General features: G+C 41.4%; 1 protein-coding gene and 1 pseudogene across 2 annotated transcripts in view; one reads left to right on the top strand and one right to left on the bottom strand.

The window, feature by feature from the left end:
* The window catches only part of Wls (Wnt ligand secretion mediator), a 121084-nt gene that overhangs the window by 49151 nt on the left and 45145 nt on the right, over positions 1–26788 (top strand). For both annotated transcript variants that reach the window (XM_027395219.2, XM_027395220.2), the window contains one exon: positions 5094–5218. In XM_027395219.2, coding sequence (XP_027251020.1) covers positions 5094–5218 — 125 coding nt within the window. The remainder of the gene's footprint in view (positions 1–5093; positions 5219–26788) is intronic.
* LOC103161141 lies at positions 13157–26721 on the bottom strand (annotated as a pseudogene).

Below are 26788 nucleotides of genomic sequence, written 5' to 3'. Positions count from 1 at the left end.
TGATGTGGTGGTCAGCATGAAAAAATGTGATATGTCTAGGGTTTCCTGATGCTCTATTAGTGGACCTGCAATGAGACTATGAGGAAGGATTTTTTAGTATCCAGATTACTTAATTTTAAGAAAATTGAGAATTGTTTCAATTTTTCAGAAGAACAGCAGCTTCCTTATCACTTCTTCATGTGTGTCCATGTGTACATGTTCTGGTTTTGTTTTGTTTGTTTTTTGACAGAGGTTTCATAAAATTTCCCAGGAACACATGATAGTGAACAGAAGAGGTAAGTCTTTAACTTCCATATAAGTCACTCCAAGTCCTGCTTTCCCTACAACTTTTGTCTTAGAAAACAGAGTTCAAAAGACACCCAGGCAGTATACTTTGTGGAAAAGGTGCTCAACTCCAACCAGACACTTATTTAAAAAGAAAAACAAACAAAAAACCATTAAGAAATCCTTAATTTTTTACTTTTCTTTAAAAAAAAAAAACTAAGACTGTAACAATAAGTCAAAACAAGACAGTACTGAAGGGTTCCTGATGAAATGGAGTATGCCGGACACACTGTGGCCTATAGGCTGAAGATGGATGCCCCAGCGTTACAGAGGAACTTTGGGTGACTGTCCAGGCAACGAGATGTCTCTGTCAGTTCTAGAGTTTATATATTATCCTTCTGTGGTCTTTGATGGAGTTGAAGACAGATAGTTATGGCTATAGTTTTCTTCAGTTTTTATAAAAGTTACCCTTCTTTTTATTTAGACAGAAAAGAGGAGATGATGGGGGAAGTGCTTCTGTGTATGTGTTTGTCTTATTGGATGATAAATAAAGTACTGTTGGCCAATGAGGCAGCAAGTTAGGTGGGACCATGAGTCAAGGAGGATTCTGGGAATGTAGTAGAGTTCCAGGCAGGAAGTGACATAGCAGGCAGACTCATACATAAGCAAGGACAAGAAGGAAATCGTTCTTTCGCTTCCTCCTGGTCTCTGGAGTCTCCATGTGAGCCCGGGAAGACAGGACACTTCCACTACTATCCGATAAGTCTTATAAAATATATAGATTTATGATAATTAAGACTGAACTAGCAAAGAAGAAATCCTAGTTGAGTGGCCAGCAGCATTGTACCTAATATAAGTCTCTGTGTGTGTGTTACTTGGGACCTTAACATGGCTGTGGGCAGAACTTGGGCGACCTGACGGAAAGTGCCCATGTGGCAGCAGGGCTCGGGTGGCTTTGGTGAAATGACTTATCTTTACATAAGACAGTCTGGTAAAATGGATTAGTACCACTTCACACTGGCTACTGAAGGAAAGCAGTGCTTCTTCCTTAGACAGCCTCATTCCCCACCCACATTAGTTTGTCTTTACTATATATGCAGTGACAGATAGAACCACAGGTACTGGTATTCCCAGGCTTCCAACTTGGTGCTCTTTAATTCACACTGCAATTCTCAAGTTCTTCACAAAAAAAGAGAAGGCATTGCTTTGGTTCAACATATTTTGACTCCATGCGTAGGTTAGATGGTTTCAGAGATGATTTTTAGTCTTGCCTCTGCTGGGAACACAGTAGAAAGCTTTGATCAGAGTTGAGTAGCTCTTCCATGAATCATGATTAATTTTGCTGCTGGATGTTCCTCAAATTCTACTGTTTTATATGACAAAAGTAGTAGAAACAGCAGGGCTAGAAATGATTCATATGGAAGCTGTATTCTGTGTCTGATTTGAGGAACATTTTTCTACGGCAAGTTAGACAATCTTCATTAAGTGATACAAATCAAGTGGTGGTCTTTAGAAATTTCTAGGCACATTTAATATATAAAACATGATGTTGTAAGATGCATATAACAAAAAGGATTACTTATAGTGAAGCAAATTAATTAGTCATTATTCTTGCAGCAAAACCACAGAGGAAATGAGTACCTGATATGATGGAGACCTTTCCTTCTTTCCCTTTCCCTCCCTTCCTTCCTACTTTCCTTCTTTCCCTGTCCCCAATTCTCTGGCAGTTCTAGGGATGGAACCTAGGACCTGCTACTGAGCTGTGCCCTCAGTCCTCATAATTTTCTTTTAAGGCTACTTTTAATATCAACAATATGGTTTTATGCTATTACTTAGTATCTGAAAGTCCCAGTTTACTTATTAATCAAAAGGACATTCCAATGTCTAGTGAATAGAGTTGATAGAAAATTGAATTAGGCAATTTAAATAAATCTCAGAGGTTATTGTTACTTAAAACAGGATAATTGTATACTAATACAGTGTGTAAAATTTTTATTGCTTTTCCTTTGAGCGTCCTCATCAGGTTAGAAGAACTGTTGAAATTGGGGCCAGGCCAAGAATTAAGCCTGTTTGATCTTCTCTCTGCCTGAGATATCTGCTCTACCTATGCCTATTGCTACTTTTTTCTTGTGGGGCCCAGGGTAGGAGTGTCCCTGAAGGCATATCTGCTGTTTCACTGTGATACATTTGACAAATAAACTGTTCAGCCAAATATATTCTACTTTCTAATTACAACATATTTACTTTCATAATGAACTCTTATACCAGTTTTGAATTTAGGATTCTTGTACTGCTCAAAATTATGTGCAAGAATATGACTGTTCAGGAAGACCTTTCAAACCCTTTAATTTTCTCCTCATCTCATACAGAGAGAAGTCTTTTGCTTGTTCAAGGATACTTCAAACTCTGAGATCTAATTCTGTGTATGTTGTTTTCTGTGAACAGCAGCCTTTTGATCATTATTGACCACACACAGGGTTATTTAGTTCTTCTTGGATAACAGGTTTGGGGAAAAACATATAAATTCTGAAAATCAGATCAGAGTTGTCCAAGGAGAGTATTTCCAGAGTAACACAAGACAATAGTAGGGCAATGGGTGGGTTGGCTCTGAGTGTGCACATTTCCTGTCCTCTAGAATCTTCAAATCCTTTGAAGAAGGGAGGAGGTAAAGAGTCCCACATTAAAAGTGGGACTCTAACAGGGTGAGGTCCAAATTGAGTTTATCCTGCCCACGTATATGACATGCTCTATTCTTCCAAGGAGAATAGTGTTCCAAGAAGAATATGTGAGCCACTATTGTAGCCCAAGGGAGCTAATAACTTCTACATTTTTTTTTTCAAATGTGTGCTCTTGAGTCGAGTGATTATCCAAGTGTCCTTTCAACATCGCTGAAAGTGCTAGTTCTTAATGCTAGTCTTAAAAGTGAGAAAGAATGGTTCTACTATTAAATTCACAATCAGGAGTGCAGGCCAGTTTCTCTTATTAACCATGAGACTATTGTGTGTGCATTGATGAATGCAGTGATTAAAACTAGTTTGGTCTCTGTGCAAGAAGATAACCCAGCTCTGAGGATTGCTTTTGTTGAGTTGGCAGAGGAAGTGGCTGCACACAATTTCCTATATGAATAGTTGCTTTTCTTCCTGGTTCTCTGCATTTCCTGATCCTCTAGTATAGTATTTGCTTAGGAAGTGCTACTGAACAGAAGCCTTCTGTGTATAGTTCTTAGTCCAGTCCCCCTGTTGGAAGTACTGTGCCACAACCCACTCTGCAGTTGATATATTCTGAGTGGCTTGAGACTGGGTCTTATTAATTGGCTCTCTTTTGCAGAATATTCCCTCTATGGGAGTTTAAGATGTAGCTATCAAGAAATCCTTCTTTACTTATACTAGACAGTGATAATGAGTCAGTCATCTTTAAGCCATACCAGACTGGAAAGTAGAATCACAGTTATTCTATATACCTAGTAACTTATATGTATTCTAATTTAGTAGAACTTGATTGTGTGCCATATAATGTGTAGCATGTAGCACTTCCACTAATCTAACCTCTGTTAGATTTTACTTTACCAATCAGCAAACTGAGAATTTACAGCTAGTAGTCAGTCTAGAATTGATCCCAATTTCCAGTGGTAGCTGGTTCTCCACTCATTGTGCAAATGGGGGGTTGTTTTTACTTTGTTAAAACTGTCCATTTGTGAACTTGCTTACTATGGTATAAAATCCCCCAAAATTGATGAATGCAATTTTATTAGTCTAATCTTATTGAAAAGTAGTAAATTAACCCTACCAGAGTCTCTGTTGATGTGGAAGTATGTGTACATCTACCTATACTCAATATCAATGCATAAATCTTTGCTTTTGGAGAATTAATTTTGTCCAATATGAAGAAGGAATTTTGACTTTCAGAGTTATAGTTTATAAGTGAGAATGTTTTGGGTACAGTTTTATGAAGGGTGCTTTCAGATAAGAGTGTGTCTAGTGGTAAGCACAGAAGGAATTAAATGTCTTAGTTGTTTTTCTGTTACTGCTACAGGTAAAGAAAGAAGTTTATTTAATATACACTTTTGGGGAACTGACAAGTCATGATTAAGTGGCTCAATCTGTTCAGTCTCTAGTAATGGCCTCCTAGGTACATAGCAACATGTTGAATGTCATCATAATGAGAGTATTTGTAATAGGGATCAGGAAACTATGAAACAGGAAACAAGAGTCTTAGGAGACGTCAGACTTTCTCTTTTTATAGCAACCTGTTCTGGTGGGAAATGATTCATTCCTATTTTAATTCATTCTTGAGGGTGGAGACCACAGTGACTTAATCAAAATCCACTAAACCCCACCTCTTAAAGGTTTTACTATTTCAATGTTGATACAGGTAGACAAAGCCTCTTGGTAGAAATTCTCAAATCATTTCCATACTAAAGAAGAGTGTTGAGAGAGAAAAAAAAAAAAAAAGCAGAGGAACTTAGATATTCAAGTATCTAAGGCACTTTTTGTGTGGAAATATGTAAGTACAGCAGTTTCCATGTTGCCCTTATAGGCATATTTTAGACCAGTGGTACAAGTTACAGGTGGATAAGTTTTAATCATGATTCAGAGTCTAACCAACTGTGCTGCCTTAGAGAGAATGAAGTTCTTATCTCCAGTAGAGTTTAAATGGAAGTTTTTGACTCACAATGTGGCTATGGGAAGAGATCCAGAATCCATACTAGACTTTGATAATAACATCTCTTGCTTTTTTTGGATTCTATAGAAGAGCCTGTGAAAATTTTGGAATGTTTCCAAAGTATTTTCCCAAAATCATTTATAAATTGTCCATCTTTTCTCTTGCAGGAGAAAATGCAGAAGTTTCCATGGATGTTTCCCTGGGTTACCGTGATGATATGTTTTCTGAATGGACTGAAATGGCCCATGAAAGAGTACCACGCAAACTCAAATGTACTTTTACATCCCCCAAGGTAGGGCACCTTTATTGCTGAATTGACAGTATTTCTTTCTTGGCATGGAGCAATACCAATCAAATTATTTCTGATGTCCCATCAGGGCCAAACTATTTTCATTTTCTTTTTTTGAAGTTAAGGAGAGGCTATGGTCTCCACTGAAGAAATTCTTGATTATGCTTTATCTCATCTGTTGTCTTCATCTGATTACTCCAGAAGGACTTGTGTAAGACTGGACAAATTTGATCCTTCTTCTAGCATTGGTCTTTTAAAACTTTGCTTTTGCCATTATATGTAAGGCCAAAGTTAGTAGGGAAAATGGCAGGTAGAAGCCTCTGAATACCATGCCCTGCATATATAGTCTTATATTTTTATGTAAATTAAATGCATGGATTTAGAATAAAGCATATGTAGGCCTCATTCCAGGTTCTGTCACTAACTCAGTGTTCACAATTAAGCTTTATAATTTGTCTATTTTTCTCCTGTGAAATGGAAAGATAATGTGTAAGAACCTTGTTTTTTTTAAGAACCAGAAGAAATAATGAGCAAGTACATTTAAAGTGGCTTTATAATTTAACATTATGTCTGAGATATTCTTTTTTCTCCATTTTATTTTAATTAGAAACAAGATTGTTTTACATGTCAATCTCAGTTCCCTCTCCCTCCCTTCCTCACCTGCCCCCCCACTAACACCCTACCTATCCCATACCTTTCTGCTCCCCATGGAGGGTGAGGTCTTCCATAGGGGGGTCTTCAGAGTCTGTCATATCCTTTGGGATAGGGCCTAGGTCCTCCCCCATGTGTTTAGGCTCAGAGAGTATCCTTCTATGTGGAATGGGCTCCCAAAACCCATTCCTATGCTAGGGATAAGTATTGATCTACTACAAGAGGCTCCATAGATTTCTGAGGCCTCTTCACTGACACCCACATTCCTGGGATCTGGATCAGTCTCATGATGGTTTCCCAGCTATCAGTCTGGGGACCAAGAGCTCCTCCTTGTTCAAGTCAGCTGTTTCTGTGATTTTCACCAACCTGGTCTTGACCCCTTTGCTCATCACTCCTTTTCTGCAACTGGATTCCAGTTCAGTTCAGTGTTTAGCTGTGGGTGTCTGCTTCTACTTCCATCAGTTGCTGGATGAAGGCTCTAGAATGGCATATAAGTTAGTCATCAATCTCATTATCAGGGGAGGGATTTAAGGTAGCCTCTCCTCTGTTGTTAGTTGGTGTCATCCTTGTAGATCTCCAGAAATTTCCCTAGTGCCTGATTTCTCTTTAAACCTATAATGTCTCCCTCTATTATGGTATCTCTTATCTTACTCTCCTCTATTCTTCTCCCAACTCAACCTTCCTGCACCCTGATGTCTTTCTCACCCCTCCTCTTCTCCCCTTCTCATTCTCCTAGCTCCATCTCTCCTCCCCTCATGCTCCAAATTTGCTCAAATCTTGTCCCTTTCCCCTTCTCCAGGGGCCCATGTATGCTGAGACATGTTTTTTAATCAAATCAATGTTAACAAGATGAGCTACCTGGACAAAAAGTGTCAACTATAACTCTTATAGACAATCTATACCTAACATGCAAGCATCTGTTGCAGATTATTTTCTTGTCTTTCATTACATAAATGTGGTCTGAGGACCAAGGGTCAGTGTGAATTGCAAGCTTATGGGAAATACATATTCTCAGGCCACACTTAAAATCCACTATGTAAATAAATGTAAATAAATTGTAAACAATAGAAGTTTATTTGGTTCATACTTATATGGGCCGACAGTCTACAACAATGATGCTAGAATCCATTGAGGTCTTTTGTACTACACTAAAACATGGTAGGAGAGCAATATGGGATAGGAGATGGGACAAAAGTGGGCTTCACATAGCAAAACTTCTCTCTTGAATACTAACCCACAGTGTCTCCACAGTGACAGCACTAATTCTTTCACAAGAGCAGAATGCTCATGACCAAAACATGATAGAAATTGAATTTCAATATAAGCATTGACAGGGACATTCAAGCCATAATAACTTCTTTCTCTGTTCACAAGAGACAGGACCAAAGACTTTATTTCAGTGCACTTTGAATTCATCCTCTTAAAATGAACAAAACTTGAAAAGTCCTACCCCAGGCCCTTTCTTTGCTGACTGTCTAAATACAGAGATTTTTTTCTAAACAGCATTGAATAATTGTTTTGGATAGACTCTTGAAGATAATTTAATAGGTAAAAATGAGAGGGATTTATAAGCTGGGGGAAATAGAGACATAATAGTTCAGAATCTTTTTTTTTTTTTTAGGAAATTTTTCTTCTACATGTGATGTAAGTTGGTTGTATCTTTCAGAGGAGAGCCTGGCTAAATGTAAGCTGTAGGGCTTTTAGATACAGAAAACGTTAACCTTACAAAAAGAAGTCATTTTTCACTTTTCCTTACACATTGGGTGTGTGTGTCTGGGGTGCTGCCTGTAACTGTTTCTCAGTGACCGGGGCTTAATTATCTTTAGGATGTGTTGATTTCCTCCTCAAAAGAGATCAAATTTGGAAAAGTATGAAGAAAATGAGTCATCAAATCTATTCATTTTAGTTATAGCAAAGTTTAGTCTTTTTCTGAAGATCAAATGAGAAATTGCTTTAAAGCTCTGTAGTCACTAGTGGATTGTGAAGTCAAGAAGAAGGTCAAGTTGCTATCTGCTGTAATTTGCACTAATTAGGCAGTCTTATGCCAGAGTTATGGGAGGGTGGGAAGGACGGAAAGCAGGTGGGAGGCAGTGAAAAAGAAAGAAAGTAAGAATATTGGTTTTCTTTTTTTTTTTTTTTAACCACCACCACAGCCATTTATTAAGTGCTTGCCAGGCACTGTGCTAAAGCTTTACAGACATCATTTCAGTTAATCCAGAAACCCTGAGGTAGATATTTTCACACACACACCCCCACACACATATCATTATAATAAAGGAAACTGAGACTCAGAGAGGTTAAAAGAATCAATCAAGGTCAAACCCAGCTGGTAAGTAGCAAGCTACAAATGTGTACCAAAGGCATCAGACCCCCAAATGCATACTTTTAAACACTAGACCATTTCCCCTTGAAAGCTAAAGGACACACATTCCTTCTCCAAACCAGACTTTAGGGAGGAAGGAGGGCAGCTTCAAGCTGACTTTTTGAACCAGTTCTTGTACTTATTCTCTTGGAGGAACAGAGGTCATCTGGTGATGAGCTGACCAGTGGGTTCCTTTCTCTTGTTCCCCTACCATTCCAGCTTTCCTCATGGAGGCCTCCACTCTCAACACCAGCCTACTCAATATGCTGCTCCCATTCTAGCAACCTCTGGAATGCACTGATCTGTCAAACATTGTGACTCTGAGCCAAAGACCTGAGAGAAATTAAGAGACATTCAGAAAATGTCTCTCATCCCTGAACTGCTGGACCCTAAGGCACAAGAACACATTTAGATGGAAACACAAAGTTCACTCCTTCCAGGCTGGTTACCAAGCCTGGCCTCTCTCTAGCAGTCTCTCATCACCAAGTCCATTACCTCTCTAGGCCCCTCCAATTGTCTCCAAGGCATCACTACTCACAGGCCAGGCCCCTGGGCCTTGAGGACACCAGTTTCTGATTCTTTGCTCCTCCAGAAATGTCCCCAAGGTCCTCAGCTGGGCTCCAATCAGGGCCCCCTGGATCTTTAATTAAAGAGCTGACGGAAGGAAAAGCAGTAAGGACCACCAGAGTGAAACAAACTGAGCCAGCAAGTAAAGACAGGAACGGCAAGAGGACAGAGCAGACAGAACAGACTAACCAGGGAGAAGTCAACAGACTTCCAGAGGTCAGAAATGAAGAGGGAACAGGGAGAACCCTGTGGAAAAGGACCCTAGAGCCAAGCTGTCCAGAACTTGTCACCAGAGGGTTTCTTTGAGGCAAAGAGCCTTGGTAAAGAGGCCACTGAAAGCCTGGGTGGGAACAAGCTCAAAGGTGCATTAAGAGGACGCCAAGAGAAACAAGTTGGAACCGGAAAGGCCCGGGACTCTGGAACCTCTGAGTTACTTCTCTCATCCCCACACCTACCCCATTTAGGCAAAACTGGTCAGAGGGTCACTGCTGGTAGCCCTTGCTAAATTTGAAGGCTGAAAGACAACAGAGGTAGGGAACTTACCAAGGAGTGAGATAGCACCATCCTTGAGAAGTTCACATTTGAAAGGGTCAGAAACCCATCCCAACCCTTGAGGGGGCCTGGGATCTAAGGAACACACTAATGATGAGGACTACTTCTTGGTGCAGATTTAATATTGTCTTAGGCATTTGAAGGGGCAGGGTGAATGTTGAGGTAAATCAAGGATATTGGAAGATATAAACTGGATTCCCTACACCTTATTAATAGTTAACTATGTCACTGTGTCACTAGTCTGAGCCAGGAACCTTGATGTCCCCACAGCCACAGCCGCACTGATCCAGAGTAAGCCAGTGTAGCTGAGAGGCTTGAAAGGGAGCTGTGTCCATCCTCTCCCTCACAACAGGGCCTATCTTGCAGATCTGAGCTCTACCACTTTCACATGGCTTCCTTTCCAATTCCTACACATGTGTGGGGCTTGAGAAAGATCAGGTCTCATGCACAACCTGAAGTGCTGGAATGTGACATATACCTGTCACAACTGGGAGACTAGCAGCGTTGACTATTACTGAGACATTTCCCATAACAGTAAGCACATATCAAAACTACCCTACTGTTATACTTTGCCCCAGGGCTTGTATTTAATACTTACTCTTCTATCTTGAACTTTGTTGGCCCATGCAGAAAGATGTCTGTTTCTATACCCACCTCAAGCTAGGATTGTACTCCTAGTCTGTGAAGGCATGCAAGCTCCACCCACACTTGTGGGAACTCCAAAAGGGTACTTGGCCCAGAAGATTTTGCCGGTCAGAGATAGGGAGTGTCTACCCATACTGGGTTGGCCCACTGGTAAGGATCCTTCCCTTCTCTGTCTCCTAATAGATTCAGATTAATGATGGCTCATTCCTAATTGTCAAATTTCTTTTCCTTCATCCTGTGTCTAATCATCAGTGACAGAAACCATTATGCAAATGAGAGCAGACGACTTCCCCCGACTGTTCGCGTTGGTAAAAACCTTGTAATTTAGAGCTCTGATTTGTGGGGTCTGGTCTCCCCCAGCATCCTGGGCATCTGCTCAACTGATGCCCAGAACAGCCCCTCCTCCACCTCATAACTCCAACCCCCCAGCAAATATTTGACTTCACAAAACAGTAGTTTTCACTGTACTGCTGGTGTAAAAATGGAGGCTTGCAACATGACTGACCCCTAGACAAGCCAAGTCTCCACTTCCTTGGCACATCTGACTCCCATGCTGCCATTAGAATGGGTGAACACTGCAGCAGCAATGCTTCCTGTGTTACAAGGAAAATCTGAGCCTCAACAGCCTTAACCTAGGTGAGGGAAGGCTATGTGTCTCATCCCCAGGAGGAAGTGGCACAGCAGGGCATGGATTCAGCAATCTGGAGCTACTTCAACTCTGAAGCACAAGCCTGCTGAGAGGAACTATGGGCCCTAAATTCAAGGGTACACAGTACCCCTCCCCCAGCAGATCTAGAACTCACTCTTCTACAGTTGCTCCCTGCACACATCACTTGTTAAGAAGGCTTTCCAGGCAGCTTTTCCATGTCTCTAGCTGGAGCCCCAGAAGATTTCACCCTTCCATACCCACTTGCTTGAGGCTGCCTGCACACTGCCTAGGGAACAAGACCAAGGAGAGGTAGAGAACTGACAGAATTTGGAAGAACCACAGGCAGAGCAGGACAAGGGTGGGTCTCTCGCCCAACAGACTAGGTTTGATCTTGATTGTCACTCTTCATCTTCTCTGAGCCAGTTCTTCATCTGTGAAGTGAGAAGCTGCCATGCATGACTGTGAGGGACAGAGCTGAAAGCAACAGGCACACATAAGGTGTCTAAGATCAGGGTTAGCTATGCCATCACAATGGCATCAAGACTAATCCTGAGACGGTCCCAAAGTTTACTTTATTTTTCCTTGTCCCCAGCCACCCTAGGTCAGACCTGTACCCTGAAGGATCAACCAAGTTGACCCAGATTCCCTCCTACACATCCAGCACCTTTGACGGCAGAGTCAGGAACTAGCTGAGATATGCTGAGAATGAAAACAGCCTGCTGATGGCCAAACTAACCCTGCTTTGCTTTGCTCTCTTGCTGCACTCCTCTTTCCCCAAAGAGATGGAAGCCATGGAGTTTACTGCAGTCACATTGCCCAGCACTGGCTGTATTTGAAGAGCTACACTGGAGAAGGTGCCGGGTCTGCATACTCACATTGAATCAAAGCCCCCCAGAACACGTACACAGGTGTGCACAAGCGTACGCATGCATCTTCTCAGTCCATGAGGCACTGTAGGCTGAGCTTCAGGGCTAAGAGCCACAGCTCAGACACTAGAGGTCAAACTTAGAGGAATGGGAGAAAACGGTGGGAAAGAAGTGAATAAAATTAGACTTCCCACTCAGATTTTAGAGAAAAAGATGATGGAGAAGGGACTTGAAGTAAGTGGACACAGGGCCACCACTCTGCCAAACTACAGGGGCCCCATTTCCTCTGAACAGATGTGAACCATGGCACTCTGTTGTGTAACGTTGAGCTGCCCAGCTCTACGCTGCAGCCCTGAGAAGGTTCCCATAAATAGCTACCAACAGAAAAGTAAAAGCTTCCTATGATCTACCAGCTGTCCTACTCTAGCTGTCATGCAATGTTACGTTGGGTCTGGCAGAAACACTGGCTCTAAGAGGCAAGAAGACACTTTTGCCCTTGCCCTGAGGTGGATGAAAGGTATTGAGTTAGCTGCCTAAGTCTGATCCCATTTCATCTATTCAGCCAGGCAGCTCAGCAGGAGCAGGGGATGTGGCCTGGACAGGGAAAGACACAGGACCTGGAGGCTCAAGCCAGTCAGCTTTAGGTAGGCTGCAATGAGATCTGACCAAGATAGGATGGCTAAAATCCAAGTTTAAAAGCTATAGGCTAAGTCAGGCAGTATCTGGGGTTCACACTGTACTGTCACATTGAACAAGGTAGGCAGTAGAGAACCTTGGTAAGCAAGAAGGATGGCAAGTGTGAACACACACACACACACACACACACACACACACACACACACACACACACACACACGTGTGCATAGGTGTACACAGGCATGCAGAGGTTCATACCCCTGGAGCCCAAAGAAGTTAGAGCTAGAATTCCCTCCATGCCTAGCACAGGGGCAAGTGCTGGTACTGAAAGAGAATAGCTGCATGTGTCTGCAATTTGGAACATATGCACAATCCTCTGTTCTTAGATTCTGAAGGTTACCTTCTATGTATGGCTTGAGTCTGTAGTTCTCAACTGGACCCCTATCTAATCCTCTTCCACCAGAAGTCTATCTGGTCTCCCAAAGACAAACCTCCTTCTCAGTGTCCCCATTGGGACCCAGCAGCTATTGATACCTGGCCTATAGCCTGACTATGCTTCAAAAACTGGCAGAAGGCAGACTGATGAGCAGATTCATTCTGGCACCACAACCCAGATGTAGGAGGGATACAGGAGCATCTCCTCTCTCAGGCTGAGGCACTGAGGCTTCAGGAGACAGGAGCTGAGATCCAGAATGATATCCTGACCAGGAAGAGGGAACATGGAACAGATACATGCATGTGTGTGTATACACATGCATATGCACACATGCACACACACACACACACACACCCTGAGGTTAACAGACTAACACAGGCATGATGACATCCAGAAGCTAGAACTCCACACACTGAATGCAGGACACTGGGGGGAGGGGGCGTCTAAGAGGGAAGGTTCTGGGGCTCAAATGGCAAGGGTGAGAAATCTTTCCAAATGGGAGTAGACTCAACTACCCTGCCTGGCCCCAAACACCTGCCTCCAGGGCAATGCCAGGAATCCAGTCCATTAAGTGCAGCGTGCAATACTAGTGCCTGGAGTGTCCTGTCCTCATCAATGAAGCATGTGGATGAGATAGCAGTCACCTGGCAGGAGGCCTTGACCTCTGGCAGGTTAGTTGTAACGGCCTTTAATCATGGTGTTCAACAAAGGCCCCACCTCTTGTGGATTCCCCAAGGCCTCTCCAAGCATCTTCTCAATGTTTCTCATGATGGCTATTTTCTGATGAGCTCTGAGAGGATATTCAATTCTCTTAGGGGTAGGGGCCTCCTTATACCAGAAGTTCACAGTGATGGTAATTCCCCCATTTATTAATGACTCTATGTGGTGCCACCAGTACATTGAGATGTAAAGAACCCACTGTTTCATAACCAACCACATTTCAAAATTAGGGAAGCTCTCGTAGTCGGGATTGTCAAAGTCCACCTGCCTCTGCCTGTCACAGGGATGATGGACAGGATATGGATAGAGGCACTCAAACTGATCTGGAGGGAATAAGATACATCACTTATGGCCTTTTATCTGGGCAAAGAAGTTCTGCTCATCATAGTGAGCAGGTGCCACGTTTCCTTCCATGCCAATGAGCAGCAGGTTAGAGGTCAGCTGGCCCCCAGCCACATTTTCCATGTTGCTTATTAATCCAGTTCCAGTTAAAACCCAAGAAGTCCATGACAATATTCTTCCCCATGATGTCATTGAGCGTTTGCTGCAGACACAACCGCTCCTCTCCCCCTCGATGCTGTATATCCTGTAGTTTCTCAAAAATCTCAAGAAATTTAATTTCCTCCCTGCTGGACCTTGGTTTAAAGTTCTGAAAATTAACCATCTTCTTTTCATCATAGTATAAGAAATTATGGGTGCTGGCACTGTAAACAGAGAAATCTCCATTGCCAATATTCTCTTGCAGGTATTCTAGGTCCCACTTCAGAGCAGGATACACAAGGTCTGTGTCGGTCAGCACTACAGGCTCCTCATTTTTTATGAGTTCTGGCTCAGATGTGGGATGGGCCAGGTCAGGAAGCTGTAACTTCTTAGCTGGGACTCATCCCAGGCAGGACCTGGAGCTCTGCCTCTTCCTGGGGCTCTCCAGAGCCAGAGGCTGTATCCTCTTTTTTCTTTTTTTTTTGTAATTTTTTTTATTAGTTCAAATTAGGAAGAAGCTTGTTTCACATGTCAATCCCTCCTCCCTTTTCCTCCCCTCCCACCCATCCCTCCTTCCCCACCCCATCCACCCTCTACTCCCCAGGCAGGGTAGGGCCCTCGAGAGGGGCTCCCCAAAGTCCACCACATCATCCTGGGCCGGACCTAGGCCCTCCCCCATGTGTCCAGGCCAAGAGAGCATCCCTTCACATGGGATGGTCTCTCAAACTCCCATCTTACACCAGGGAAATATACTAATCCACTACCAGGGGCCCCCTAGAGTGCAGAGGCCTCCTAAATGACATCCATGTTCAGGGGTCTGGATCAGTCCTGTACTGGCCTCCCAGACAGTAGTCTGAGGTCCATGTGCTCCCCCTTGTACAGGCCAGCAGTTTCTGTGGGTTTCACCAGCCTGGTACCCACCCCTTTGACCTTCATTCCTCCCTCTCTGCAACTAGGTTCCAGAGGTCAGTTCAGTGTATAGCTGTGGGTGTCTGCCTCTGCTTCCATCAGCCAGCGAATGAGGGCTCTAGGATGGCATAAAAAGTAGTCATCAGTCTCATTATAGGGGAAGGGCATTTAGGTTATCCTCTCCACCAATGCCTAGATTGTCAGTTTGTGTCATCCTTGTAGGTCTCTGGAAATTTCCCTAGTGCCAGATCTCTCCTCGGAACTATAATGGCTCCCTCTAATATGCTATCTCTCATCTGCTCTCTTCTATTCTTTCCCCAACTCAATATTTCTGCTCCTCCGTTTCCTCCTCTCCTCTCCTCTTCCCCTGCTCTAATTCTGGCAGCTCCCTCCCTCCTACCCTCATGCTCCCATTATCTCAGGAGTTCCTGCCCCTTCCCATTCCTGGGGTCCATGCATTTTTCCCTTAGAATCCTTATTGCTTCCTAGTTTCTTTGGTGAAGAGGATTATAGACTAGTAATCTTTTGCTCTATGTCTAAAATTCATATATGAGTGAGTACATACCATGTTTGTCTTTTTGTGACTGGGTTACCTCACTCAGGATGGTTTCTTCTAGTTCCATCCATTTGCCTGCGAATTTCAAGATTCCATTGCTTTTTTCTGTTGAGTAGTACTCCATTGTATAAATGTACAACATTTTCTCTATCCTTTCTTCAGTTGAGGGGCATCTAGGTTGCTTCCAAGTTCTGACTATTACAAACAATGCTGCTATGAACATGGTTGAACATATGTCCTTGTTGTATGGATGTGCATTATTTGGGTATATGCCCAAGAGAGGAATTGCTGGATCTTAAGGTAGACTGATTCCCATTTTTCTGAGCAACCACCATACTGATTTCCAAAGTGGTCTTACAAGTTTTCACTCCGACCAGCAATGGACGGGTGTTCTTTTTGTCCCACATCCTCTCCAGCATAGATTGTCATTGGTGTTTTTTAATTTTAGGGTATCTCAGAGTTGTTTTGAGTTGCATTTCTCTGATAGCTAAGGATTTTGAACACTTTCTTAAGTGTCTTTCAGCCATTTCAGATTCCTCTGTTGAGAATTCTTTATTTAGTTCTGCGCTCCACTTTTTAATTTTATTGTTAGGTGTTTTGGTGGCTGGATTCTTGAGTTCATTGTATATTTTGGAAATCAGCCCTCTGTCAGATGTGGGGTTGGTGAAGATCTTTTCCTATTCTGTAGGCTGTCGCTTTGCCTTACAGAAGCTTCTCAGTTTCAGGAGGTCCCTTTTATTATTTGAAGATCTCAATGTCTGTGCTACTGGTGTAATGTTCAGGAAGCAGTCTCCTGTGTCAATTCTTTCAAGGATATCTCCCACTTTCTCTTCTAGAAGATTCAGTGTGGCTGGATTTATGTTGAGATCTTTGATCCATTTGCACTTAAGTTCTGTGCATGGTGGCAGATATGGATCTATCTGCAATCTTCTGCATGTCCGAATCCAGTTGTTCCAGCACCATTTGTTGAAGATGCTATCTTTCTTCCCTTGTATAGATTCAACATCTTTGTGAAAAATAAGGTGTTCATAGGTGTGTGGGTCAATATCAGGGTTTTCAATTGGATTCCATTGGTCTATCTGTCTATTTTTATGCCCATACCAAACTGTTTTCAGAACTATGGCTCTATAATAGAGCTTGAAATCAGAGATGATGATGTCTCCAGAAGATCCTTTATTGTACAGAGTTGTTTTGGCTATCCTGAGTTTTTTGTTTTTCCATATAAAGTTGAGTATTGTTCTTTCAAGGTCTGTGAAGAACTGTGTTGGAATTTTGATGGGGATTGCATTGAATCTGTAGATTACTTTTGGCAAGATTGCCATGTTTACTATGTTGATTCTACCTGTCCAAGAGCATGGAAGATCATTCCATTTTCTGGTATCTTCTTTAATTTCTTTCTTTAAAGACTCAAAGTTCTTACTGTACAGGTCTTTCACTTTTTTGGTTAGTGTTACCCCAAGATATTTTATGTTGCTTCTGGATATTGTGAAGGGTGATGTTTCTCTGATTCCTTTCTCATTGCATTTAACATCTGATTTTTTTGATTTTTGTATCCTGCTACTTTGCTGAAGGTGTTTATCAGCTGTTGGAGTTCCCTGGTAGAGTTTTTTTTGGGTCACTAATATAGACTACCATATCATTTGCAAATAGTGAAAGTTTGACTCCTTCCTTTCCACTTTTGTATCCCTTTGATCTCCTTTTCTTGTCTTATTGCTCTAGCTAGAACTTCAAGTACAATATTGAAGAGATATGGAGAGAGAGGACAGCCTTGTCTTGTTCCTGATTTTAGAGGAATCGCTTTGCGTTTCTCTCCATTTAGTTTGATGTTGGCTGTTGGTTTGGTGTATATTGCTTTTATCACGTTTAGGTATGCTCCTGTTATTCCTGTTCTCTCCAAGATCTTTATCATGAAGGGATGTTGGATTTTGTCAAAGGCTTTACAGCATGTAGTGAGATGATCGTGTGGTTTTACTTTTTTAGTTTGTTTATATGGTGGATTACATTGATGGATTTTCATATGTTGAACCATCCTTGCTTCCCTGGGATGAAGCCTAGTTGCTCATAGTGGATGATTTTTCTGATGTGTTCTTGGATTCGATTCACCAATATTGTGTTGAGTATTTTTGCCTCGATGTTCATGAGGGATATTGGTCTGTAGTTGTATCTTTGTGTGGCTTGGGTATCAAAGTGATTGTAGCCATGTAAAATGAGTTTGGCAATGAACCTTCTGCTTCTATTGTGTGGAACAATTTGAGGAGTACTGGTATTAGCTCTTGTTTGAATTTCTGGCAGAATTCTGCAGTGAAGCCATCTGGCCCTGGTCTTTTTTTTGGTTAGGAGGCTTTTGATGACTGCTTCTATTTCATTAGGGGTTATAGGTCAATTTAAACTGCTTCTCTGTTCTTGGTTTAATTTTGGTAAGTGATATCTATCCAGAAAATTGTCAATTTCCTTTAGATTTTTGAATTTTGTGGAGTACAAATTTTTCAAAGTATGACCTGATGATTCTTTGGATTTCCTCAGTGTCCGTTCTTATATCCCCCTTTTGTTTCTGATTTTGTTAATTAGAATGCTTTCTCTCTCTCTGCCTTTTGTTTAGTTTGGATAGAGGCTTGTCTATCTTGTTGATCTTCTCAAAGAACCAACTCTTTGTTTCATTGATTCTTTGTATTGTTTTCCTAGTTTCTACTTTATTGATTTCAGCCCTCAGTTTGGTTATTTCCTGATGTCTACTCCTCTGTGGTGAGTTTTCGTCTTTTTGCTCTACAGCTTTCAATTGTGCTGTCAATTCTCTAGTGTGACTTTTCTCCAGTTTCTTCATGTGGGCACTTAGTGCTATGAACTTTCCCCTTAGCATTGCTTTCAGAGTGTCCCATAAATTTGGGTATGTTTACATTCTCATTAAATTCTAGTAAGTCTTTAATTTCTTTTTTTTTTTTCTTCCTCAACCCAGTAATGGTACAATTGGGAGTTATTCAATTTCGACAAGTTTGTAGGTTTTCTGCAATTTGTATTGCTGTTAAATTCTAGCTTTAAAGCATGGTGATCTGATCAGATACAGGGGGTTATTTCAATACTTTTGTATCTGTGGAGGTTTGCTTTGTTCCCAACTGTGTGTTGAATTTTAGAGAAGGTGCCATGTGGCACTGAGAAGACGGTATATTTCTTGTGTTTTGATGGGGTGTTCTATAGATATCTGTTAAACCCAGTTGGGCCATAACTTCTGTTAGATCCTTTGTTTCTTTGTTAAGTTTCTGTCTGGTGGTCCTGTCTAGTGGTGTAAGGGGGGTGTTGAAGTCTCCTACTATAAGTGTGTGTGGTTTTATGTGTGTTTTGAGCTTTGGTAATGTTTCTTTTACAAATGTGGCTGCCTTCGTATTTGTGGCATAGATGTTCAGGATTAAGACTTCATCTTGATGGACTTTTCCTGTGATGAGTATGAAATGGCCTTCTTTATCTCTTTTGATTGATTTTAGTTTGAAGTCTAATTTGTTAGATATTAGGATTGCTATACCAGCTTGATTCTTGGGCCCATTTGATTAGAAAAATCTTTTCCCAACCCTTTACTCTGCGGTAACACCTGTCTTTGAAATTCAGGTGTGTTTCTTGTATACAGGAGAAAGATGGATTCTGTCTTTGTATCCATTCTGTTATCCTGTATCTTTTTATGGGCAGGTTAAGACCGTTGACATTGAGGGATATTAATGTCCATTGATTGTTGGTTCTTGTTTGTTTTGGATTTATTGTTGGTGGTGTCATTGTGTGTGGATTTGGCCCTCCTGTTTCTTTTCATGTTTAGTAAAATTGGATTATCTATTGCCTATATTTTAGTTCTGGATTTGTGGATACGTATTGTTTAAGTCTGGTTTTGTCATGGAATATCTTGTTTTCTCCATCTATAGTGATTTAAAGTTTTGCTGGGTACAGTAGTCTGGGTTGGCGTCTATGCTACCTTAGTGTTTGTAGGATATCTATCCAGGACCTTCTGGCTTTCAAAGTTTCCATTGAGAAGACGGGTGTGGTTCTGATAGGTCTGCCTTTATATGTTACTTGGCCTTTTTCCTTTGCTCTTAATATTTTCTCTTTATTCTGTATGTTTGGTGTTTTGATCATTATGTGTCGAGGGGACTTCTTTTTGTGGTCCAGTCTGTTTGGTGTCCTGTAAGCTTCTTGTACTTTCATAGGCATATCCTTCCATAGGTTGGGGAAGTTTTCTTCTATGATTTTGTTGAATATGTTTTCTGTACCTTTGAGCTGTATTTCTTCACCTTCTTCTATACCTATTATTCTTAGGTTTGGCTTTACACGGTGTCCCATATTTCCTGGATATTTTGTGTTAGGGATTTGTTGGACTTGAGATTTTCTTTGGTCGATGACTGTTTATCCTCTGAGATTCTTTCTTCCATCTCTTGAATTCTATTGCTTATACTCACATCTTTAGTTTCTGATCATTTATCTAGTCTTTCTTTTTCTAGCATCCCCTTGTTCTGTGTTTTCTTTATTGTGTCTTTCACCTTTCATGCCTTGAACTATTTCAAATGCTTCCTTCACTTGTTTGGTTGTTTTTTCTTGGCTTTCTTTAGATTCTTTAAGAGATTTGTTTATTTCTTGAATTTTTTGGCTTGTCTTTTCCTCCATTTCATGTAATTTTTTGCTTGTTTTTTCTTCTATTTCTCTAAAGGATTTTCTTATTTCCTTTTTAAAGGTCTGTATCATCTTCCAAAATCATTTTTGAGGTCCATCTCTTCTTCATCCTTTGTGTTTGGCTTTTCAGATTTTGCTGGAGTGGAGTCCCTAGATTCTTATGGTGTCATTGTTTTTTCTGTTGTTGAGTGTGTTCTTACTCTTTCTTCCCATATCTTCTTCCAGTGAGTGCAGGTGGGGTCTCTCCCTCTCTCCGGTGGCAGGCAGAGGGCTCCTCTTCTGGTGGCAGTCAGATGGCAGAGGGTGGTGGGTGGACAAGTGTGGGGTGTGTCAGGACTCAAAGTCAGTCTTCCCAGTCTGGGCAGGTCCACTCTTGTGGGGGAGGCATTGAGGCAGGGGTTGATGTGGGCGGTTAGGGGGGCAGAACAGTGCCCAGACTCACCTGAGGCTCGGTCGCCCACCGCAGGATAGAGGGCAGAGTGTAGACAGGGGTGAGGTGTGTCCAGACTCAGGATGGGCCTTCCGGTCTTGGCAGGTCCACTCTTGTCTGGGTGGGCTCAGGCAGAAGTGAGCAGGGGTTGATGGGGGAGGTTGGGGGGAACAGAACAGTGCCCAGACTCACCTGAGGCTCGTGTACCTGCTGCAGGACAGAGAGAATATTGTTTTTCTTAAGTGCCATAAATTCTGGTAGAGGGATAACATTAGAAAACAGACCCAACACACACACACACACACACACACACACACACAGTATATATATATATATATATATATATATGGAAAGAGAGAGAGATGTGCATATATATGTATAGACACAGAGAGAGAGAGAGAGACAGACAGAGGTGTGTGTGTGTGTGTGTGTGTGTGCAGGCAAAATACTCAACAAACATACCATACAAATAAATACATACTTTGAAAAGGAAGGAAGCAAGGAACCAAGGAAGCCAGCAAGGAAACCCTCCAGCCCCTAACTGCATGTGGTGAACTTGACACTAAACCTGCTAAGCAGCTTGTAGTTTATTTTCATTGATTCCTATAGATTTCTATTTCTAGAATTATTTGTATGTAAAGCAGAAAAAAATGAGTTCAGGGTAGAAAGATCCTTTATATAGGAAGAATCACCCAATAAGCACCCATAATTTGAAAAAGAAGCAGAACTCAGAACTCCTTATATAGAATTATTTTACTTTTAAAATCTTATTTAACACCATTAATCAACTGGTAATGTCTGACAAAAGGTCTCATACCTTAGAAGATAAGTTTTCATGATTCATTACTGATGTGTGTCTAGACTAGAAAGTGACTGACTAGTGATATCTGACCAGGAAAGGAAGGGAAGAAGAATGTAGAAATGCACGAAATATTTGCCAGCTCTATTCCACTTAATCTACAAATGCCTCCTATCTTTGTTCAAGGGACTGTTCCTTGTACCCAGGGTTAGTGCAATGTTCTGATTGTCTAGTAAAGAGGCCCTGCCACCATTACAAAGGGTGCTGAATCCTTTTTATGCTAAACTATAGACTCCTCATCTTCTCCCTGGATTCTATACTAGTTGTTTTCTCTAATTTGACAAATTATGAGTGCCACATGAAATAATTCAGAACTACAAATAAGGAATAATTCACCTGTATTCACTAATTCAGGATACATCAAGTTGCCCTGCATTTAGATCTGATATTAGTGGCAGATTTACAGCTCCTTACCAGGACAAAGATCCCTGCCTGCTATAGCTCATGCTTTTGTACACCCTGTTCACACTGTTCACAGTGTGCCTTGAGAAGTTCCCCACTACCACACAGTCTTTCTTAAATTGTTAAGAAGGCTTCCTTAGGTACTGAGCTAAATTTCTATTTAATTAAATTTTCAGCTGTCTCTTGCTAATTTGCCACTTGGGTTGTTAGGAGGTCCAGGTTGGATGCAGAAAATTCTGAATGAGCATCTCTAGCAATTCCATTGTTCAAGGCACTGTGTGCAATTTCTCTCTCTCTTTCTCTCTCTCTCATTGTTTTAAAAGATGTTTTTATTTAATGTATGAAGCAAGAACCCACAAAGTCTGGTCAATAACTCATTAAGGGGTGAAATGGAAATACAGACTCATGAATACAGAACAAGGTAGATGCCACTGATGACCCAGCTGCCATTGTCCTGCCATTCTGCTCAAGAGCAATGAGTATCAACTGCAAGGCTTGACCACCAGAAAAAGAGAGCACTGTAACAGGACATTTCCCTCCCACTTTCCAGTTCCTGAATAACCACTCAGAGGCTTATATTAATTATAAATATTTGGCTGATGGCTCAGGCTTTTACTAACTAGCCCGTACAACTTAAATTAACCTATTTCTATTAATCTGTGTATTGCCACAAAGCCAATGACTTATTACCTCACATCTTGCTTCTCTGGCAGCTGTTGGCTTTACTTTGACTCTGCTTTCTTCTTTCTGTATTTCTGTTTGTATTTCCCACCTGACTCTCTTCTGCCTGGCTATTGGCCAAGTCAGCTTCTCTATTAACCAGTGGTAATAAAACATATCGGAGGGGTATCCCACATCATCTCTCCTTTTCTGTCTAATTAAAAAGGAAGGATTTAACTTTAACATAGTAAAATTACATATAACAAAACAGGTATAAAGCAAGAATTATAGTTATAATATTTAGTCTATTTGTATTTGACAAAATTAAAGAAAATATTCTATCATCTACTCTGTCTTTTTGAGTTTAAAATTTTATATCTAATTTATCATAACTAAGGAAAGATATAACTATAATTATCTAGTCTTCAACTCCATCAAAGACCCCAGAAGGATATAATATTACCTAAGTAAACAGGAAGTGCATTGTAAGCAACTTCCAAAACTCTAAGAATGACAGAAACATCTGGCTACCTGTCACCAAAGTTCTTCTGTAACACTGGGGCATCCATCTTCAGCCTATAGCGTTATCTGGTAGATTTCTCAATGAAGCAGGAAAGTTGAAGGACTGTCCCACCTATTTTGACAAAATTTATCAGTCACTTTCTTCTGTGTCCTGCAAAATATCTGGCAGGCTCTTTCATGAAGCAGGAACCCTGAAGGACTATCCCACCTGGTTTTGGCAAGTTCACCAGTCATTTTCCTGTAGGTCCTGTTTGTCAGGCTCATACAGCATATTGTTAAGCAGTCCAAGCAAGGGCAGTTTCTTGCCCAAATGACTAGTCTCGCCTCATTGAAAGCAACTCCATAACAAGTTTCTTCAGTGCCCATCAACCTCTTGAAGTAACCGGTGCTATTCAAAGCAGAAGTGTCACTGTCAAGAAAGGTCTGTTCTTAAAACATTTTCACTGCCATATTCTGTAGATCTTTCAAGTGCTTGAAGATTATTTGTCTGTATATCTAGAAAACCTAACATGTCTGTAAGTTTAACTATTATAGTTGACTATTATTTTGGGAATCTGGGTGTAGTTTTCTATATTACTTCCTGCTGATTGGGGGCAGTGGTAGTCTCATGGAGATCCTGAGAATATTTAGAATTATGTTCAGAGACTGCATTATCTCATCCAGTTGCCTTGAAGATGTTTTGGATGTTGGGTCTCCTGGGACATAGCTCCCATCAGAGACCTCTCAGGGTGGAGGGTGGGTTGTTTTACTTGATCAAATCATATTAGCCTGGAAGGAATCCACAGCTCCTCATCTTCTGTGGAAATAAAAGCAGAACCTCATTTCCAAAGTAATATGTCCTTAGACCCAAATTTTGAAGTCAGAATACCTTAATGTTGGTTTAGCTTAGCAGCCTCCACAACCAAATGTCTCTCTATAGTTAGCTCATTAACAATCAAAAAATTTAAAGAAAACACATACATAATCCAAACTTTCTGTGTATTTTCCATCTTTACATGGCCCATTACAATTATTTTATTATTCTATTTCTCCTTTAAGGACATCAGTTTAGTATCCTTAAATTATTTTTTTTAACTATAACTCTGTCTATCCTCTATCCTCTCTCTCCTAAGCCTATGCACACTTATCACACATACTGTGACCCATTTAGAAGTCTTTGTTTTTGTCTTAATTTGTCCTTATTGTGTAGTTGTAATCATTTTTTGACCAGTGCTTTAAATTGTTAAGCAGGTGTGGCTAGGACCAAAGCAAACTCTTTGGCTGTTGGTTCCTCCCTACTTAACATTTTTTTATTAAAATTCTTAAATTACTACTTATATTTGCACATCCACCCCCCCACATTCCCTCACCCTCCCATCCTCCCAAGTTCCCCACCAACCCTCCCAACACATCCCCCAACTCATCCCCAGAGATAGTGAGGCCCTCCACCAGGGACCTTCAAAGTTTGTCATATCATTTGGGGGAGGGCCTAGGCCCTCCTTGCTGTATCTGGGCTGCAATAGTATCCCTCCATAGGGAATGGGCTCCAAAGTCCAGTTGTGGACTGGCTCCACTGTTAGAGGTCCCATAGACTGCCTTGGCCTCCTAGCTGGCACCCACATTCAGAGGGCTTGGTTCAGTTCAGTGCAGTTTCCCCAGCTTTGTGACTAGGGTCTCTATGCTTTCACTAGGTCAGGTCAACTGTTTCTGTGGGTTTCTGCAGCACTGTCTTGGTTCCGTTGCTCATCCTTCCTTCCTTTCCACAACTGGATTCAAGGAGTATGGTTCAGTGCTTAGCTATGGGTGAACAGCTACTGGATGAAGGCTCTAACTCTTCAACATGACAGAGGTACCCAAGAAAGAGTCATGGATATCCTCCCCCCAATGCTGGGGAGCAATACTAATTGGCAAGTATTTGTGCTCTTAGTCCTGTGTGGCTGTGTTCCTAAGCATGCAGGCAGTGACAGAGAAAAGTCTCTCTGTACTGTGGTCTCTTTATGAGACTATGGGAATCCACCATGCTGCTTAGTTCATGGTGGTTGTTGGCCAGTTCCACTTCATGGGCAGCTGTCCAGAGATGCATCTCAGCATTGTGGTCAGCATGACAGACTAGAATGCCCAATGCAGTTCCATCTCTGCATGTTTAGAACCCTTTTAAAGCTTTTTTAGGTATTATGTGGATCCATGCCAAATGGTTGGCACCAAATATAGCTGGAAGCTTTTAGGTGTTCCACCCAATCTCGAAGCTTCTTATAAAATTATCACTCTGAGGCTCAATATTAATTATAATTGTTTGACCAATGGCTCAGGCATATTACTGACTAGCTCTCACAATTAAATTAACCCATTTCTACTAATCTGTGTATCAACAAATGGCCATGGCTTACAAGTAATGTTCTGGCATCTTAGTCCTCCAGGTGTCTCCCTGGCCCTGCCTTCTTTCTCTCTGTATCTCTGTTTGGATTTCCCACCTAACTATATTGTGCCTGACTATTGGCTAAATCAGCTTCTTTATTAACTAATGGCAATAAAACATATTCACAGCATACAGAGGGGCATCCCACATCAGAGCATCCCACATCAGAGCATGAGATCTCCTCAGTTTTATCCAGTCATGTATCCAGTGAAAACCATGCCCATTGGGCTAATCACCCCAAATGTCTTTGGCTAAAATGGATTGAATTGCCATAACACTTCCCATTTTTGTCCAATTAAGGTTGTAATCCTAACATAAAACTGTATAGAATAACAACAGCTATCAAGCATTGTTCAGAAGAAAGAGAAAGTAATAACATAAAATGGAACTACAACCAACAAGAACAATACCAAGCAATATCAAGCACTCTAATTGTCCAGACCATAGGAAATTGGCAAATTACAGAGATTACTCCAATAGTTGTCCTTTCCTGAAGAGTAAATCTTGAACTAATATGCCCTTAGCTAAGACACAAGAAGATTATAACTGTAAGCATCTAGTCTTCAATCCCATCAAAGACCTGAGAAGGAAAGAAATTTTACCTGAGTAAATAGGAAGTGCAAGCAAGTGACTTCCAAAAATTGCAAGAAATGACAGAAAACAGCTGGTTGCCTGGACAGTCACCCAATGTTTCTCTGTAATGTTGGACCATCCAACTTTGGCTATAGGCATAGAATATCTGGCAGACCATTTTTAGAAGCAGAAAAATTTGAAAAACTGTCCTACCCTGTCTTGGCAAGATTCAACAGTTGTTTTTCCTTGTGTCCAGCTTGTCCAGATTGGACAGGGTTATTACTGTGATCAGTTGAGGAAGTTTTTGTCCAATAGGCCAGTTTTGTCCAGAAGAAAGTAAGTTCTATATGGAGTGTCTTCATTGCCCATCATTCTCTTGGTAGTAGATCAGTGCTGCTAGGAGCAGTTGTGTCTCATGTCAACAGAATTCTAAGTTATTAAAACATTTAAATGTCATATTCTGTAAGTCTTCAAAACATTGGAAGATTACATAGCTATATGGAATACTTCGTGCATCTAGAAAAACCTAACAACTACAAGTATGACAAACATGGGTGATTATTAATCTGTAATTCTTTATTTTTCATCATTTTAAAATTTTAATTTACATGCCAGGCAGTTTCTCCTCCTGCTCCCTCCCTCACCTTCCCCTACCTTCCCTATCCACTCCTTCTCCATTTCCACTTAAATGGGGTAAGATCTGCTGTGGGAATTAACAAAGCATGGCACATAAAGCTGAGGCTCCTCCCCACTGCTTCAAGTCTGAACCAGGCATCCCACCATAGGTAATAAGATCTAAAGAGTCAGCTTATGCATCAGGAACAGTTCCTGGTTCCACTGCTCGGGGCCCCACAAAAGACCAAGCTACACAATTGTCACACAGATGCAAAAAGCCTAGGATGGTCCCATACTGGCTCTCTGGCTGTCTGTCCAGTGTCTATGAGTTTCCACAAGCCCAGGTCAGCTGCCTCTGAAGGTCTCCCCATCACCATCTTGACCCCTACCTTGCTCACACAATCCCTCCACCCTCTTTTTAACTGGATTCCCAGAGTTCAGCTC

This window comes from Cricetulus griseus (genome assembly GCF_003668045.3).
Source record: "Cricetulus griseus strain 17A/GY chromosome 1 unlocalized genomic scaffold, alternate assembly CriGri-PICRH-1.0 chr1_0, whole genome shotgun sequence".
Classification (NCBI taxonomy): domain Eukaryota; kingdom Metazoa; phylum Chordata; class Mammalia; order Rodentia; family Cricetidae; genus Cricetulus; species Cricetulus griseus.
This window is presented reverse-complemented; position numbering and strand designations above follow the sequence as displayed.